Source organism: Mercenaria mercenaria, chromosome 14 (assembly GCF_021730395.1).
Source record: "Mercenaria mercenaria strain notata chromosome 14, MADL_Memer_1, whole genome shotgun sequence".
Taxonomy (NCBI): Eukaryota; Metazoa; Mollusca; class Bivalvia; order Venerida; family Veneridae; genus Mercenaria; species Mercenaria mercenaria.
The window spans coordinates 3,528,196-3,547,623 of record NC_069374.1 but is presented as its reverse complement, the minus strand read 5'-3'; the positions used below and the strand labels follow the sequence as shown (position 1 = coordinate 3,547,623).

At 36.3% G+C, this 19,428-nt stretch overlaps 1 protein-coding gene across 1 annotated transcript in view; it reads right to left on the bottom strand.

Annotated features, from left to right (window-relative positions):
* Positions 1 to 4,561: 4,561 nt before the first annotated feature.
* The window catches only part of LOC123526272 (phenylalanine--tRNA ligase beta subunit-like), a 37,546-nt gene continuing 22,679 nt past the window's right edge, over positions 4,562 to 19,428 (bottom strand). The window contains exons 14-19 of the mRNA XM_053522845.1: positions 17,816 to 17,916; positions 16,006 to 16,086; positions 14,519 to 14,611; positions 12,785 to 12,902; positions 10,351 to 10,506; positions 4,562 to 5,848 (exon numbers count right to left, since the gene is read on the bottom strand). Of these exons, the coding sequence (XP_053378820.1) occupies positions 5,697 to 5,848; positions 10,351 to 10,506; positions 12,785 to 12,902; positions 14,519 to 14,611; positions 16,006 to 16,086; positions 17,816 to 17,916 (701 nt within the window). The 3' untranslated portion in view covers positions 4,562 to 5,696. The remainder of the gene's footprint in view (positions 5,849 to 10,350; positions 10,507 to 12,784; positions 12,903 to 14,518; positions 14,612 to 16,005; positions 16,087 to 17,815; positions 17,917 to 19,428) is intronic.

The following is a 19,428-nucleotide window of genomic DNA, read 5'->3' as shown; positions in this document are numbered from 1 at the left end:
CGATAACTGTCGAGTTTTTTTTTAAATATTCTAGTTTATTTATTCTTTTACTTTATAAATGTATGTGTTTGTGGTAATTCTTTCTCTGTGAACTGTAAATAGGAGCTAAAATCATCTTTTCTTTGAAAGGAAAAAATTATAGTCCCTTGATAGGACCTCAATAGAGAAAAAGTGTTGCGATATATATCGGAACAGTTTTACTGTGCTGATATATATTGCAACAGTTTTTTTCTAATGAAACTCTATAGAGATTTCTGTGTTGATATATATCGTAACAGTTTTGTAAAATATCAGCACAGATTTTGTAGTATTAATGTGTGTTACCATGTTTAACATACTGCAAAGATCAAAGGAAAACTGCCGCAATATGCGATAAGTTTCGAAAAATTGGCATTAGTTCTCAACATCAGCTTCGATGCAAATGTTAAACTTAATTTACAATCGACACTGTAATGGTATCACCTTTATTAAATGAATGAACTCTATTCATATGACCTATGACCTCAGTAAATTTCCACAGCATGCATCTCCACTCTCTGTTGTTATATATATATATCAATGATTCCCGCCAAAGCTCAGTCCTTAGAATAAACTAGTACAGTCAACACACTTGTGTTTGCTTTTATTCTATATCCACATTTGTGGTATATACAGGACCAATAGTGGTATGAACATCACAAAATAGAAATCATTACAGACACAACTTGTGCTCAGTGCTAACCTTTCGTTTTCCGTTGCTATGCCGCCATTTTGTATCAAGTCAATACGCTCATTTGCTCCACTTCACCCGCCATTGCGGAAGGAACATGTTCTTGACCTGTGACCTCGACACTAGCATTGCTCTACTTGCGTTCGATTGGCGGTGGTGTGAAAAACCGCTCGACTCTACCTGAATCGAACACACCCCGAAGTTAAAATATCATTTTTTGGATTGAATGGTTCCGCTTTTCTTTAAAGAAATTAGGGAAATCTTCGGCCTACAAAAGTCATATTGAAATAAATCAAATACAGGTAGCAGAAAAAAATGCATGCAGTTAGCTAAGGCAATCTGACGTTTACAAGCACTTGATCTTCTAAACGAATATCTGAGAACGACCCATTCACATACGCCTTCTGTATATTTTGGATTTCCAGTATTGCTATTTTCATGTTAACCAATCAGACGACTTGTTCCAATGTCAACGAGTAAGAAAAATGTGCAGTCATTCCGGGGCTCGAACCCGGGAGCCCTCGCTTACAAAGCAAGTGGCCTACCGACTGAGATAACCGGCTATCTGACACATTACGACATAAGAATTGTAAATATCAAAAGTCAAGGATAAGGTAGATTTGCAAAATGTTGTAAGTTAAGCTCTGATTGGCTAGCGAAAGGGTCGTCAGAACGAGGCTATGAATAGGTCGTTCTCAGATCCTATGCGTAGCGTAATGTACTTCAGTCAGATTGTTAGCTATGGTTGTTACGTGTCACGATTTTAACACCCCATAAAACTTCCTTGATAATTTTTATATAAAAAAAAACACAATTGGTTTGTCATTCATACACGTTTATAATCAAAACTAGATTTATTTTGCCAGGGCATAGGGACGGAGTGGTCTAATATATAAAATTAAAAATTAGCTAGGGAGCGATGGAGGAGGTGGTGTGGTGTACCTTAGGTAACTGTTATAGGTGTAGGGAGCTATCGGGTTAGAGGGATACTAAAAACAATAAGTGATATGACAAAAGCAAATGTGAAAAATGTTTTGAAAAGATTTCTTTGGTAGAGCAGGAGGGTGAAATGGGCTGATGGGTGTGGAAGAATGGGGTGGGGGCAAGACGGGGTGAGTGATTCAAAAAACGATATGATTTACAAGATGTATGTATATATGCTGTTGGGAGAAGAGTATTTGAATTTTTTCTTTAGGTTTTTGAGAACGGGTGGGGATGTAACTTGTGAGGTGGAGGGGAAGAAGCTGATGCTTGGTATGCGGGATTCTAAGAAATGCAAGTTTAAACAGGTACAGAGAAATGAGATCTATGAATGCAGTGTCTGTAAAAGTGCACTGAAAATGTAAGTATTCATGTCATGAAGAGTCGTTAAGGAAGTTCTTATCCGGGCAAGAGTATGCACTTTGAAACTGAAAATTAATGTTTAAAGATTGACTGTAAGGCACTGATGGACACTTGTCCAAGGCCTTGCCTATCTAACAATATATGACCTTACCCTTGTATGTTGTTCAAACCAATTGAGTGGATGGCGGTGATCAACTGGATCTCATAGGAGCTTTAATTTCTAAAACAGTTTTCTTAGTTATAGAGAATACATGTAGTTAGGATGTTTCGTAAGATGATTGTTGACTATATGTCCCATGGATTGTTTCAAAGTCAATTACACCGGCCTGTAAGTGACCGCTTTGCTGTAGTTCCCTTTGTGTCACTTCTGTGTTGGTGTCAAGTTTGTAAATAGCATAATAGAGTATAGTGGACGCAACTTGACCCCCGACGGTTGTCCTTTGCATTATAATACATAATGAGACACAACCTATAATTGAAAAGGAGTGTAAGTAAAACACGAGCTGCACGAGAAAAAGGAAATATAAATTTGTGTAAATATAAATTAAGGTATTTGAAGGTTTTAACTGATCAAATGTAAGTATATATACTTTGGTACTGCACTGTATACAAACTAATTCCATTTAAATATACACGGCTACCCTAAGCACCCTTGATTTCTATAATGAAATAATCGATATGAATAATCAGCATAAGGTCAACCATCGCGGTCAAGTTGCGACTACTATACAACTTGCATTAAGAGATCACATAAGGGAATGTCAGAAATTGGTCTCTAATTACACAAATGGTCTCTCAATACGACATAATTCGTTCGCAACACAAAAAGGAACCGAGAAGGTTGTTTCTTAATAGATGTTGTCTCTTAAGAATATTGGACTGTAACAGCCTCTAAATAACAGTTCAGGTGCCCAACTAATGCTAAGTTTTGGTACCATGCTCAAAGGAAACTCGCTACCTTTGTGCATTGTCTTTTTTACTTCCTTCCTCAATAATACGCAAAAAGCTCCTGCCAATTACATACTTTCCCTTACATTAAATCAAAGTACATTTTTACGAGGAGGAAAAAGTAGGTATTGTGCAAATTTTCCACACACAAAAAAAGAAGTTTGAATAAGCTGAGAAGGATGTCAGTGTGAAACTAACGCTGAAATTGATATTAATGCAAGTGATTCTATCTGCAAGTATCAATCAAAACCTACAGAGGAATGTCAGAATCTGGTATCATCCATAGCTTTTTCAAATCAAGTGGTCCCAACCAAAGAGCTATAAAAATAAATTATTATTAAATATTTTATACTTCTTTGTCCCAACGTTGTTTGAGCGGTGAATTTTACACAGAACAGATGGCGAAATATGGCCGACTGTATAAATTTCTGGTCTTCTAATTATGATTTAAAGGAATTTCTTCCCGTTATATATCGAATGCCGAATGAAAACGATGTGTGCACCTGGAGCGCAAAAGTGACCCCCTGGGCAGGGCCTCTTTTCGCCCCTGGGGCATAATTTGAACATTCTTGTTACAGAACCACTAGGCTGCGCAGTCTGGTCAGGATCCATGCTGTTCACTTTTGAAGACTATTGGAATTGGAGAAACTGTTAGCGAACAGCATGGATCCTGACCAGACTGCACGGATGCACAGGCTGGTCTGGATCCATGCTGGTCACAAACCCACTATGTTGGTTTTCTCATGGCACGGCTCATATGAAAAGGATTCATTACTTTAGGCCATATACTTTTTGAGCTATGAGCATCACAAACAAAAAATCAACTACTTTGGCTATTTCAAGGGCCATAACTCTGTAATGAGCACCAAGATTCTCAAGAGGAATGCCAAGTGTGCAAGATAACATTATGATAAAGCTCTAGCAAGGTTTCATGAATTTAAATCAAATACTATTGTAGCTATACACACAATTAGGTGAAAATGTGCATTTTTTTTACTTTTTTAGGGGCCATAACTTTAAAAACAGGAAAAGGAGCAAGCCAAAAAATAAGAGTTGTGCTACATTATATCATGATAAAGACTCATGCAAGTTTTCATCCATTTATATCATATACTTTTTGAGCTAGTACATCACAAGGTGAAAATGTGCATTTTTGACTATTTCAGGGGCAGTAACTCTGAAAATACGGGGGGGGGGGGAGCGTGGGCAGAAGGCAGACAAAAAATAGGAGCGCAAGTTCGTAAAATTATCATGATAAAGACTCATGCAAGGTTTAATCAATTTATATGTAATACTTTTTGAGCTAGGCATGTCACAAGGTGAAAATATGCATTTTTGACTTATTTCAGGGGCCATAACTCTGGAAATAAGGGGCGGAGCCAGACCAAAAATAGGAGGTGCACATGATAAAGACTCATGCAAGGTTTCATCATTTTATATCAAAAACTTTTTGAGCTAGGCGCAACATGAACTTTGGACAGACGCACAGATGGAAAGATGGACAGACAACACCAAAACTATCCCTCCTACTTCGTCATGGGATAATAAAAAGACAAAGAGTCAGGTATTAAAGTGGTTTATTGTATCTGACATGAAAAATGTAACAAAACTGTTGAATAAATAAAGGATGTTATCATTAAATTTTGATCATCATTTCATGTATATCTTTAGAATGTGTGCTAAAATGTTTCACCTTCATCTGACTTGTGTCCTGTATGACATCTACAATATGTATATTTGAAACCATCTAATCATCAAAATTGGGGTATTTTATATATTTTTATTACATCTAAATGAAAATGTAAAATACATACAATCAATCGGAAAATATTGCAACTGTGTAACAAAAAGACAATAAAGAGTTCCAATTCTTCAGAAAGGAAATATTGGCACTAAAATTTTCTACTGATAGGCATTGTATAGAAAGAAAATATCTTTATATTCATATCCCAAACAATTTCTGCAACACATGTAGTGTACATCATTTACTGTCATTCTATAAAGAACATGTTCACTTAATGCATTTGTCAACATTTCTCACATTATTAAAATTTTTATAATTTACACATCTTATATTCTAAATAAATAAAATAATAAATTGTAGCCTCTTGTTGCGTGCTCCAGTGTTCCTTACTGTATGACCTAATTACTTAAGTTATATAACAATGTCATGATGCATGCAGAGTTATACTGTAGACAGCAAACATATATATATTGCAAGGTCAAATCAATTTTAAATTACAACAGTAAATAAATACCACTTTAAAAAGCTGTTCAGTTTGTGTGTAGTAACATTCAAAGGACTGCCCTGCTAGGTTACTTTTCAATTTAGAAAGAATATTAAAATCTACACATCATTGGCATTGTGCATTTTTGGAGATCTGCCCTTCCATTTATAGCATAATTGGTACTTTACATTTATAACTGTAAATTTATTTCAAAGCTGAATCAACCATTGAAATAAACTCCTATAAAAATCCTTTTTAATTAAGTCTTAAAATACTCTAACTCCAAACCCATAGAAAGAAACCCTTAAATTCATGCAAACAATTTTAGTGTGCACCAGAATAAACGTTTTCCTAAGAAAGAAGACCGCATTCCTAAAACTGGAAAACTAATAATTTTAAAACCTTCCACAAGCCAGTCCTTAATAATGTTCGATTAACATTTCATAATGTCTATGTTGTTAGTTACACTAACTGAGTGCCTCTAGGTTTATTTCTAGGGCAGAACAAGGCATGTTTAGGTCAAAGGTGGTGATCACTTCCGGATGTAGAACTCCCAGCTTTCCTATACATTTTCCTTTTACCATGATATCTGCACATCGCCCGGGGAAGAAAGTTCCATCTGCAAAAAATAAAATTAAAAGTAGAAGTTGCTTTTAAGAAAAGCGCATGTCTCCCCAAACAAATACCTGTATAGGCAAGAAGTCTATAGGGGAAAGCAGAGAAAGTCAAAGAGACACTAATGGTTGGCTGCAATAGAGATCATCTACTTGGCATGATCAATTATCCCATTAAGTTTCAATATTATGGGACTAGTGGTTCTCAAGTTATGAACTGGAAACGGTTTTCCATGTTCTAGTCCCCGTGACCTTGACCTTTGATCAAGTGACACAAAAATCAGTAGGGTTTATCCACTCTGCATGTCCAATCATCCTATGAAGTTTCAACATTCTTGGTCAAATGGCCCCTGTGACATTCACTTTTAACACAGTGACCCTAAAATCAATAGGGGGCATCTACTCTGCATGACAAATCATCCTATGAAGTTTCAACATTCTGGGTCAAGTGGCTCTCAAGATATTGATCGGGAATGGATTTCCATGTTCAGACCCCTGCGACACTGACCATTAATGGAGTGACCCCAAAAGCAATAGGGGTCATTTACTCTGTATGACTTATCATCCTATGATGTTTCAACATTCTAAGTCAAGTGGTTCTCAAGTTATTGATCAGAAATGGTTTTTCATGTTCATACTCTTGTGACCTTGACCTTCAGCACAGTGACCCCAAAATCTATAGGGGTTACCTACTCTGCATGACCAATCAACCTATGAAGTTCCAACGTTCTGGAGACATAATAAAACAAGAGCACCGCCTTGCAGGTGCTGACGCTCATCTGATTTTTTTTTTGTATAATAGAAATATTGTCCTATCCATGATCTTCTAAGTCTAAAAAGGGCCATCATTCTTGCAAAAAGCAGGATAGAGTTATGTTTCTTGATGTACAGTGTCCACTTATGATGGTGAAAAACTGTTGCAAGTTTTAAAGCAATAGCTTTGATAGTTTATGAGAAAAGTTGACTTAAACATAATACTTAATCAAGAAAATGATTTTCTAAGTCCAAAAGGGGCAATAATTATTGCAAAATGCAAGATGGAGTTACGTTGCTTGCTGTACAGGGTCAGCTTATGATGGTGAACAAGTGTTGCAAGTTTCAAAGCAATAGCTTTGATAGTTTAAGAGAAAAAGTTGACCTAAACATAAAACTTAACCAAGAAATCTGATATTTTCTAAGTCCAAAAGGGACCATAAATCTTGCAAAAGGCAGGATGGAGTTAGGTTTCTTGATGTACAGGGTCAGCTTATAATTGTGAACAAGAGTTGCAAGTTTTAAAGCAATAGCTTTGATAGTTTAGGATAAAAGCTGACCTAAACATAAAACTAAACCAAGAAAACTGATTTTCTAAGTCCAAAAGGGGCAATAATTCTTGCAAAAAGCAAGATTGGGTTATGTTTCTTGCTGTACAGGGTCAGCTTATGATGGTGAACAAGTATTCCAAGTTTCAAAGCAATAGCTTTGATAGTTTAAGAGAAAAGTTGACCTAAACATAAAACTTAACCAAGAAATCTGATATTTTCTAAGTCCAAAAGGGACCATAAATCTTGCAAAAGGCAGGATGGAGTTAGGTTTCTTGATGTACAGGGTCAGCTTATAATTGTGAACAAGAGTTGCAAGTTTTAAAGCAATAGCTTTGATAGTTTAGGATAAAAGCTGACCTAAACATAAAACTAAACCAAGAAAACTGATTTTCTAAGTACAAAAGGGGCCATAAATCTTGCAAAAAGCAAGATTGAGTTATGTTTCTTGCTATACAGGGTCAGCTTATGATGATGAACAAGTATTCCAAGTTTCAAAGCAATAGCTTTGATAGTTTAGGAGAAAAGCTGACCTAAACATAAAACTTAACCGGGCAACGACGTCCCCGACAACCGCTCAAGTGATGACAATAACTCATCATTTTTTTTTTCAAAAAAATCAGATGAGCTAATAAAATCATTTTATTTAAACAAGAGCTCGTCGAACACGAAATGCCCCCTTGATGCATAATTGCACAAGGAACAGAAATTATATGCTCACTGTAAACAAAAGTTCTACCATTCTGGTTTAATCTGACCTTGACATTTAACCTATTAACCTAACAAGAGATTACAGATTGAGAAATGTGAAAGTAGGTAATAGATAAAAATCAATGTAAAATTTCAATTCAGAACACAAAAATATGCATGCAGTCCAAATTTGAAGCCTGTACCTTCAAAAATGTGAGAGTAGGTCACTAGGTCAATCTTAAGATCAAAGTTTATTTTGGTACACAAAACTATGCATGTGGTTCAAATTTGAAGGCTGTAGCTTGAGAAATGTGAAAGTAGGTCACTAGGTCAAAATCAAGGTCAAATTTTATTTCGGAACACAAAACTATGCAAGTGGTCCAAATTTGAAGCCTGTACCTTCAGAAATGTGAAAGTAGGTCACTAGGTCAATCTCAAGATCAAAGTTCATTTCAGTACACAAAACTACGCTTGTCATTCAAATTTGAAGGCTGTAGCTTGAGAAATGTGAAACTAGGTCACTAGGTCAAAATCAAGGTCAAATTTCATTTTGGAACAAAAAACTATGCATGTGCTCCAAATTTGAAACCTGTACCTTCAAAAATGTGAAAGTAGGTCTTTGGGTCAATAAAAAGGTCAAAGTTTTTTTCAGTACACAAACCTATGCATGTGGTCCAAATTTGAAGGCTGTAGGTACAGAAATGTGACAGTAGGTCACTAGGTCAAGATCAAGGTCAACTCATGTCAAGGTTCATCTTGCCATTCAAAACTATACATGTGGTCCAAATTTGAATGATGTAAGTTATGGGCATGAAGATTCTAAGTTTTTCCCTATATAAGTCTATATGAACCATTTGACCTCTGAGGCAGGGCCATATTTGACCCGAGAGGGATAACTTGAACAAACTTGGTAGAGAACCACTAAATGATGCTACATTACAAAATACCAAAGCCATAGACTTTGAGGTTTGGACAAGCAGATTTTCAAAGTTTTTCCCTATATAAGTATATGTAAACCATGTGACCCCCAGGGCGGAGCCATATTTGACCTTAGGGGAATAATTTGAATAATCTTAGTAGAGGATCACTAGATGATGTCATATACAAAATATCAAAGCCCTAGGCCCTGTGGTTTTGGACAAGAGGTTTTTCAAAGTTTTTTCCTATATAATCTATATAAACAATGTGACCCTAGGGGTGTGGCCATATTTGACCCCAGGGAAATAATCAGAACAATCTTGGTAGAGGACCACTAGATTTTGCTACATACCAAATATCAAAACCCTAAGCCCTATGGTTTTGGACAAGAAGATCAGAAACCATTTAACTGTTCCTGGCCAATGTGACCTTGACCTTTGACCTAATGACCTCAAAAGCAATAGGGGTCATCTGCTGGTCATGGCCAACCTAACTATCAATTTTCCTGACACTAGGCCAAAGCGTTCTTGAGTTATTGCCTGGAAACCATTTTACTGTTCCTGGTCACTGTGACCTTGACCTTTGACATACTGATCTCAAAATCAATAGGGGTCACCTGCTGGTCATGACAAACCTCCCTATCAACTTCCGTGACCCTAGGCCTAAGCGTTCTTGAGTTATCATCCGGAAACTGTTTTACTGTTCAGGGTCACTGTGACCTTGCCCTTTAACATACTGACCTCAAAATCAATAGGGGTCATCTGCTGGTCATTACCAACCTGCCTATCAACTTTCATGATCCTAGGCCCAAGTGTTCTTGAGTTATCATCCGGATTCCGTTTAACTATTCAGGGTCACTGTGACCTTGACCTTTGACATAAAGACCTCAAAATCAATAGGGGTCATCTGCTGGTCATTACCAACCTGCCTATCAACTTTCATCATCCTAGGCCCAAGAGGTCTTGAGTTATCATCCCGAAACCGTTTAACTGTTCAGGGTCACTGTGACCTTGACCTTTAATATACTGACCTCAAAATCAATAGGGGTCATCTACTGGTGGTGACCAACCTCCCTATCAACTTTCATGATCCTAGGCCCAAGAGTTCTTGTGTTATCATCCGGAAACGGATAGGTCTACATTCCGACCGACCGACCGACAGACCGACCGACCGACCTACCGACCGACATCTGCAAAACAATATACCCCTCCTTTTTCAAAGGGGGGCATAATAAATAGAATGTGTCTGTAGGACACAGGGTGTGCCTCCACTGGTACATCTGTCACAAACAAGGGCCAATAATACAAATGTTTGCAGTCTTAAGGGGGTATAGCCTCAACAAAAATTTTATAAAAAGGATTCATTATTCTAGGCCTTATACTTTTTGAGCTATGAAAATCACAAACAAAAAATCTACTAGTTTGGCTATTTCAGGGGCCGTAACTCTGTAATTTGCAAGAAAGTGTGCAAGGTCACATCATGATAAAGACTCATGCAAGATTTCATCAATTTATATGAAATACTTCACTCCTGAAATTAAAAGTTAGCAACTACTCTACCATAGAGAGATTATCATTCTATACAGAGGCAATGTATACCTTGAGAAGCTTTAATGAAGTATCCAGTCCCATCTACTGTTGCTGGTATCTCTAACAACTGCATTATTCTATCTAATAAACCATGTATTATCTCAAATCCTGACGTCTTGTTGTAGTTCACTGCACACAAATGGCGCTCATTTCTTGCTCCAACATCTAAAACATGCAAAAATATTTTGTGCAAGATCATATACCCATGTATTTCGTATAAAATTATGTAAATGGTTTTAAGCAATGAACTGAGACAAGTCCTTGAAGGACAACCAATCACTGAAAAGCGGATTGTTTAACTCTTACTATACTGGACAAGTTTAATTCTGCCTTTGCAACCAGTGTAGATTAAGATCAGCATGCACATCCATGATGCAGTCTGATCATGATCTTCACTGTTTGCCATTCAGTCAGTGTCTTTTTGGTAAGCATCTCTTTTAACAGTTAATAGCACTGTCCAAAATTTTTTTTGTTGGATTTAACGTCGCACCGACACATGATAAGTCATATTGCAACTTTCCAGCTTTAATGGTGGAGGAAGACCCCAGGTGCCCCTCCGTGCATTATTTCATCACGAGCGGGCATCTAGGTAGTACCACCGACCTTCCATAAGCCAGCTGGATGCCTTCCTAACATGAAGAATTCAATGCCCTGAGTGAGACTCAAACCCACATCGATGAGGAGCAAGTTATTTAAAGTCAGCGACCGTAACCACTCGGCCACGGAGGCCCTCCTGTCGAAATTGAAAGATGGGCAAGTTCATTACGTAAATTTAGTATGGTAAGGTTTAATTCTTTATTCTCTTTTTGTAAAATGAAGTCACATGTTGCCTAATGTGCTCTTTGAGCAATACATATTGCACTAGGATTGTACCAATACATTTCTGGGCGAAAACCTAAATGTCACAGGTAAGCATTCAATTTGTTTGAGGGGAAAAGTATCTGACTGATAATAAAAAGAAAATTACAAAAGCTGGTTCTCAGCAGAATAAAATAAAGTTAATGTCAGATGTTTTAAAAGTCCCAGCAATATGTGCATATCCACTTCATGTTCATAATGTAAACCAACTTTCATTTCACTTGGATGGAAACTGTACAATGCTGAACTGTTCTGCTGTATGTTGTAATGTTTCAAGTAAAAAAGCAGGGCCTCTAACTCTAACAAGAGCACCGCCATGCGGGTGCTGACGCTCATCTGATTTTTTTTTGTATAATAGAAATATTGTCCTACCCATGATTTTCTCAGTCTAAAAAGGGCCATCACTCTTGCAAAAAGCAGGATAGAGTTATGTTTCTTGATGTACAGTGTCCACTTATGATGGTGAAAAACTGTTGCAAGTTTTAAAGCAATAGCTTTGATAGTTTATGAGAAAAGTTGACTTAAACATAATATTCAACCAAGAAAATGATTTTTCTAAGTCCAAAAGGGTCAATAATTATTGCAAGAAGCAGGATGGAGTTATGTTGCTTGCTGTACAGGGTCAGCTTATGATGGTGAACAAGAGTTGCAAGTTTTAAAGCAATAGCTTTGATAGTTTAAGAGAAAAAGTTGACCTAAACATAAAACTTAACCAAGAAATCTGATATTTTCTAAGTCCAAAAGGGGCCATAAATCTTGCAAAAAGCAGGATGGAGTTATGTTTCTTGCTGTACAGGGTCAGCTTATGATGGTGAACAAGTGTTGCAAGTTTTAAAGGAATAGCTTTGATAGTTTAGGATAAAAGCTGACCTAAACATAAAACTTAACCAAGAAAACTGATTTTTTAAGTCCAAAAGGGGCAATAATTCTTGCAAAAAGCAAGATGGAGTTATGTTTCTTGATGTACAGGGTCTGCTTATGATGGTGAACAAGTATTCCAAGTTTCAAAGCAAAAGCTTTGATAGTTTAGGAGAAAAGTTGACCTAAACATAAAACTTAACCAAGAAATCTGATATTTTCTAAGTACAAAAGGGGCCATAAATCTTGCAAAAAGCAAGATGGAGTTATGTTTCTTGCTATACAGGGTCAGCTTATGATGGTGAACAAGTATTCCAAGTTTCAAAGCAATAGCTTTAATAGTTTAGGAGAAAAGCTGACCTAAACATAAAACTTAACCAGGCAACGCCGACGCAGACGCCGACGCCGACGCCGACAACCGCTCAAGTGATGACAATAACTCATCATTTTTTTTCAAAAAATCAGATGAGCTAAAAATAATAATAAGACCTGAAAGTCCCAAAAGTATGTCCACTTCATGTTGATGATGTATGTATGTCCACTTCATGTTGATGATGTATACCAATTTTCATTTAAACTGGATGGAAACTGCTGGAGGAGTTGAGAACAAAAGAAAACGTGATGGTCATACAGTTCAAACAATACATTGTATATGTCTCCCAGCATCATAGTATATTAAGATTTTTTTACCTATTGCTAACACCACTAGAAAAATATAATTTATCACCTTTATTATCATCTTTGAAGATGACATCAGATATTTCGAACAGTTTCAGTGGCAGTGGCATATTCTTGTTGTGATAGATGGTTTTAAGTATCCCTGGTAACAATGTTGTCCTGGCAACCTGAAATATATATGGTGCAATAAGGTCAGCAACTTTTTAAAGCTTATGTTTCAGACCAAGCTGTCTGAAGGGTACGTCAGACTATATTTTCAGCTGCCCAAACTGACTTCAATGAGTCTATGTAAGTATCATACTAGTAACTTGGCACGCACACTTGACATACTGTATTTGGCATCAGACACAACCAACAGAAGTGTCTATTCAAGGTAGTTCTATACATCTGATTTTACAGAAGTGACGGCCTTATTAGCATTTATCCAGAAAACCTTGGATAATGCCTGGTAACCCTTATGTGGGTTGCTTAAAAGTTGACTGGAAGCTATCATCTCCCTTGTATAATAACGTAAAATAAGCAATAATGTAAGGACTCCAACTGATTTTGGCAAATTGTAAAATATCCAGCATATGGACATATTCATTTTATTTAGCAATATGATTAGAAATAGGTACTTTTACAACTATGAAGGGTTCCATTAAAATCTAAAACTAGGAACTTTTTCTATGCACGCAAATATCATCAAAAGAGAGCTTTTCCCACAAAAGACAATTATGAAAATTGAACAGAGGACCAACATCTTCAAATCTGACTAAAAACAAGAGGGTCATTGACCCTAAAGCGCACACCTGTGTACAAGGCTCCAAATGTGTTTGTATAAGTATAGAGTTAGGTTTCTTCTATGTTAGACTATATTATATACATGTACATGTCACACTTTTGAACCTTGGGCAATAATTTGAACAATTATGGTAGACATTACCAATCTGATAACACAAATATAAAGGCTCTAGCTATTATTGATTCAGAGAAGGAAAGTGACCATGCCCTCTGGCGGCCATGTTTTTTGACAAATCAAAATAATTTGAACAATCTTGGTAGAGAGTCACACAAGAACCATTTGTGTAAAATTATTCTAAAATCTGACAAGCAGTTTCACACAAGAAGATTTTTAAAGTTTTCACTATATACATATAGGGAAAAGTGACCATGCCCTCTGGCTGCCATGTTATTGAGGAATCGGTATAATTTGAACAATCTTGGTAGAGGGTCATGCAAGTTTCTACTATGCACATACAGGGAAAAGTCACCACGCCCTCTGGTGGCCATGTTTTTTGACGAATCGGTATAATTTGAACAATCTTGGTAGAGGGTCACACAAGAACCATTTGTGTAAAATTATTTTAAAATCAGGCAAGCAGTTTCAAACAAGAAGACTTTTAAAGTTTCGACTAAAACCTTGGACTGAAAGCAATATAGTGCAAATTTCCCTTTGGGTATTTGATGTGACACAATAAAACTGAGTCTGCTGTTATTTTGCTTGGTCTCATCCTATTTTCCAATAGATGTTATTATTTATTTCAATAAAACTAACTGTGGTCACCCCAGCAATTTCTATAAAACTATTTTATTCTCTGTTCACCGTAGCATAGTTAATTGAACATGCTGAAGTGGCCTCCATAAACAATTAACATAACAGCATTCACAAACATCACTCCATATTACCTGACTTGTGTAATAATCAATAGACAAAGGTAAAGCCAGTACATAAATAATTATAAATATCATGTGTACATATTTCTGTAATGTGGGTAACAGAAAATTATTTAATATGTAATACCTGAAATTCAAGTGTTTTCGGGTTGCCAATATGAACAGCGTTCCTTGTTTTAATGTCCTGTCTCAGTTTATCTGATATATCATCTCTCGAACACTGAAATCAAAATCAAATTATAAATGTGTGTTGTTACAAGAAAACTGACCATCATGATGTTATGAGGAAATAAACATCTTGTTTATTCCACATACACGAACCAAAATAATTTGTAACACAGAGCCTAGACTTCCAATCTGAAGGACATAGGTTCAAATCTCAGACAAGGTGTGTTCTCTATCTTGATATATTTCTTCCAACTTTCTCATTATTTGCCCCGCAGAAATTAATATTCAACAAAAGCTGTCACTATTGGTGTCAAATAAACCCTGAAGCCTGTCTAAGAATGCTACAGTTGTATGCACAAAAAAAAAATTACACATCATTTCTTGACCATAAGCCTGACACATCTCAATATGGTAAACATTTGTGTCAAATTATTTTCAAATCCCTTAATGGTCAAATTATTTTCAAATCCCTTAATAAATGGCAGAGTTATAGACCAGGCAAGAAACACCTTTGACTTCTAAGTATGACCTTGACATTGGAGCTAGGGTCTGGGTCTTGTGCATGATATGTCGTCTCATCAAGGGAACATTTCAAAGTCTCTTCATCAATGGCAGAGTAATAGACTGGACCAGACACAGACCATGTTAACATTTAACCTCTAAGTGTCATCTTGACCTTAGAGCAAGGGGTCTGGATCTTGGGCATGACCTGTCGTCTTATTATGAGGAACATTTATGTCCAGTAATCCATTGATGAATGGCAGAGTTATGGACCGGACAGGAAACAGACCCTGTTTACCTTTAACTTCTAAGTGTGACCTTGACCTTGGAGCTAGGGGTCTGGTTCTCGAGCATGACATGTCGTCTCATTATGGTAAAACATTCATGCTTAGATTTTTCAAAATCACTTCATGGAATGGATGGCAGAGTTATAGACCGGACTCGAGACCAAGTTAACCTTTGACCTCTAAGTGTGACTATGGACTAAGAGCTAGGGGTCTAGGTCTTGCGCATCATATGTAGTCTCAGAATGGTGAACATTCATGCCAAGTTATTTCAAAATCCCTTTTTGGATGGAAGAGTTACAGCCTGGACAAAAATTTACTAGATGCATGCACAGATGGACAGTGCAATTTTAATATGCCCATCTTCGGGGGCATAAAAACAAGAGGACCGGGATGGTAGAAAGTGATTCACCTTGGTACTATTGCTCTTAAGACAAGGTAAAGAGAACCAAGACCAAACTGAAGTACACCACATAAAAACATAACTTTGTCAAAAAATCTTCAAAGTAATGTCAATTAAAATTCACCAGCTGTTACTATACCGGTAATTCAGAACAAATGGACAAGCACACCAATTTTTCATTTGCTGTGTTCTCTGTGCTGTGTAGGATTAACAAATTGTGCTAGAATAAAGTATATATTAAAAAAATATGATTATTACCAGAGCAAATGTGAGAACTTCGGTGAATCCGGACGCAGCTACTTCCTGTCGCATCAGATCTGTCAACTTGTTCAACGGGAACTGAAATTGCAAGTCAGTAATAAATACATTATTGTGCAGAATTATATAATTTTTATATAAAACATCAAACAATTATACAGTGAACTTAAATATATATAGTATTTTTGACAGAATATTTTAATGCTATAATTCATGGGCTGCACACATAGCGATTACTATGTGTATAAACAAATAACAAGATACTATAGTTTCAAACTGCCAACCCTCCATATAATTCTTTAAGTCAACTTTTTTATCTGTTTTCTCGAAAAAATGTATCTGTAAAGGCCTGGAGGTCATTTTCTAGACGTAGCCCTGTACAGCAGTCCTCTGATGGGTCTTTTAACCTATCACACACTGCTAATAAAATTATTCTCAATATAGCTGACAGCACTTTTTTAAAGATATCTGGAAGGTGCCTGTGCCTGTCCATTTTGGCAAAAATTGAGTGTTTTTTGTCAAAACTGGGAAGAAATAACCCGCAATTTCAAGAAATTATGAAAATAATGTAGGTTTATGATAAAACTGGAAACAAAAGTTTACAAATCTTGATAAAATAGAAAACAAACATCCACTACCTTTGAAGAGCTTTGTTAGCTATTATATTCTGAGTATAAATTGTCATCTTAAACTGTACAATGACATTTCCCAGTTTTCTGCACCTTTTAACATTTGAATGTCCGGTCTCATAACCTTTGTTGTTTGTGCATTCTGTTACTAGTTCGAGTCCCATAAGAGCATCAAGATCAACAATTTCAATGACTTTAAAAGTGACTTCCTTTATAACTTTGGATATGTGTATTATTTCCCTGTTTACAATTTGAATTGTGTGAAGGTCCTCCAGGGTAAAGTAGAAATTCTAAATCCAGACCAAACCCAGAAATTACTGCACCATATTTAGAGTTGAGTAAGTCGGAAAAATGGTAACTATGCTGAAATCAACCAACAAGAGCTGTCAGTGGACAGCGCACTTGACTATTCTCAGTGCTTGATAGTATAATATAAGCATTGAGTAAGTTTAACATTACAAAAAGCATATTCGAAGTCGAAAAGGGGCCATAATTCAGTCAAAAAGCTTGATAGAGTTGCCTCCTTCTTTTTACAGACTGGGGTCATGATGGTAAACAAGTATGCAAAATATGAAAGCAGTATCTCAATGGACTTTGAAAATATTTGGGGTGGTATGCAAACTTTAACATTACAATAAGCATATTCTAAATCGAAAAGGGGCCATAATTCAGTCAAAATGCTTGATAAGAGTTGTCTGCTCCTGTTTACAGACTGGGGTCATGATGGTAAACAAGTATGCAAAATATGAAAGCAATATCTCAATGGACTTTGAAAATATTTGAGGTGGTACGCAAACTTTAACATTTGTGTGACGCTCACGCTCACGGTAACGCTCAAGCTCAGGCTGTCACCGGGGCGAATAGAATAGCTCCCCTATTCTTCGAATACTGTAAAATCATTTAATTTCGTGGGAATGAAATTTCGTGGTTTTGGTCAAAACCGCAATTTCGTGGGGATATTCAACTTTTGAACATAAAATGAATGGGAATTTTACTTGTTCGTTGGGATTAATTCGTGCATTGACTCAACCACAAAATCCACGAAAATTAATCCCCCACGAATATTAATGATTTCACAGTAGTCGAGCTAAAAATGACACAATATTGCCTACAGCCAGTTTTTAACGTAGTTTGACACATTATCTACAGTAAAATATCATATATCTAGAGAAAAACAGTACCTGATTGGAGATAGTGTTTGTGTCGGGTATGGTCCATTTCAGATTGTTGAAGCCATATGCTATTGCCACATCCTCAAATATATCACATGCATGAAGTACATGTAACCTCAGTTAAGGTTTTCAACAATACAGACTAGTTTGATTTAGAATTATATGCTATTTTTTTGTATGTTTGTACAGGTATAAACCACACTGGGACTTCCTGTAAATCCACGAATAGGGCTACAGATTCTTGGATAATTTGCAAGAAGTTCCACTGAGGTTTATACTCTTATAAACACACAAAAAAATAGCATTCAGTGAAACATCATAATTCTGATAAAGAACAAGAGCTGTCCGTAAGACAGCCAAGCTCGACTATTCGAAATATTGTCCCAGAAGCAGGAAAATATTACCTAAAAAGGTTAAATATCAAAAGAGTTTTAAGTTCAAAAGGGGGAATAATTTGACCAAAATGCATATCAGTTATGGGACTTGCTGCTATCAACTAGTTTTATAACCCCTAAGGCACATGTGAAGTTTCAATTCAATATCTGCATTAGTTTTGGAGATAGAAACTCGCATGTAAAACTTTAACAAGAATTTTCAAAGTCCAAAAGGGGGCATAATTTGCCCAAAATACATGCCAGAGTTATGGAACTTGATCCAGTGAGGTTAGTAATTGATCTAGAAAAAGAAAAAATAAGTTTCAAATCTATATGCCTTTTAGTAACAGCTGTATGTACTTGCACGCAAAACTTAAACCAGAATTTGCTAAGTCCAAAATGGGGCATAATTTGGCCAAAATGAAGGTCAGAGTTATGGGACTTGCTGCTATCAACTAGTTTTATAACCCCGAAGACACATGTGAAGTTTCAAATCAATATCTGCATTAGTTTTGGAAATAGTAACTTGCATGTAAAACTTTAACCAAAATTTTCTAAGTCTAAAAGGGGGCATAATTTGCTAAAAAAACATGTCAGAGTTATGGAACTTGACCCAGTGAGGTTGGTAATTGATCTAGAAAAAGAAAAAATAAGTTTCAAATCTATATGCCTTTTAGAAATAGCTGTATGTACTTGCACGCAAAACTTTAACCAGAATTTTCTAAGTCCAAAAGGGGGCATAATTTGGCCAAAATGAAGGTCAGAGTTATGGGACTTGCTGCTATCAACTAGTTTTATAACCTTGAAGACACATGTGAAGTTTCAAATCAATATCTGCATTAGTTCTGGAGATAATAACTTGCATGTAAAACTTTAACAAAAATTTTCTAAGTCTAAAAGGGGGCATAATTTGCTAAAAATACATGTCAGAGTTATGGGTCTTGACCCAGTGAGGTTGGTAATTGATCTAGAAAAAGAAAAAATAAGTTTCAAAGCTATATGCCTTTTAGAAATAGCTGTATGGACTTGCATGCAAAACTTTAACCAGAATTTTCTAAGTCCAAAAGGGGGCATAATTTGGCCAAAATGAAAGTCAGAGTTATGGGACTTGCTCCTATCAACTAGTTTTATAACCCCAAAGACACATGTGAAGTTTCAAATCAATATCTGCATTAGTTTTGGAGATAGTAACTTGCATGCAAAACTTTAACCAAAATTTTCTTAGTCCAAAAGGGGGCATAATTTGCT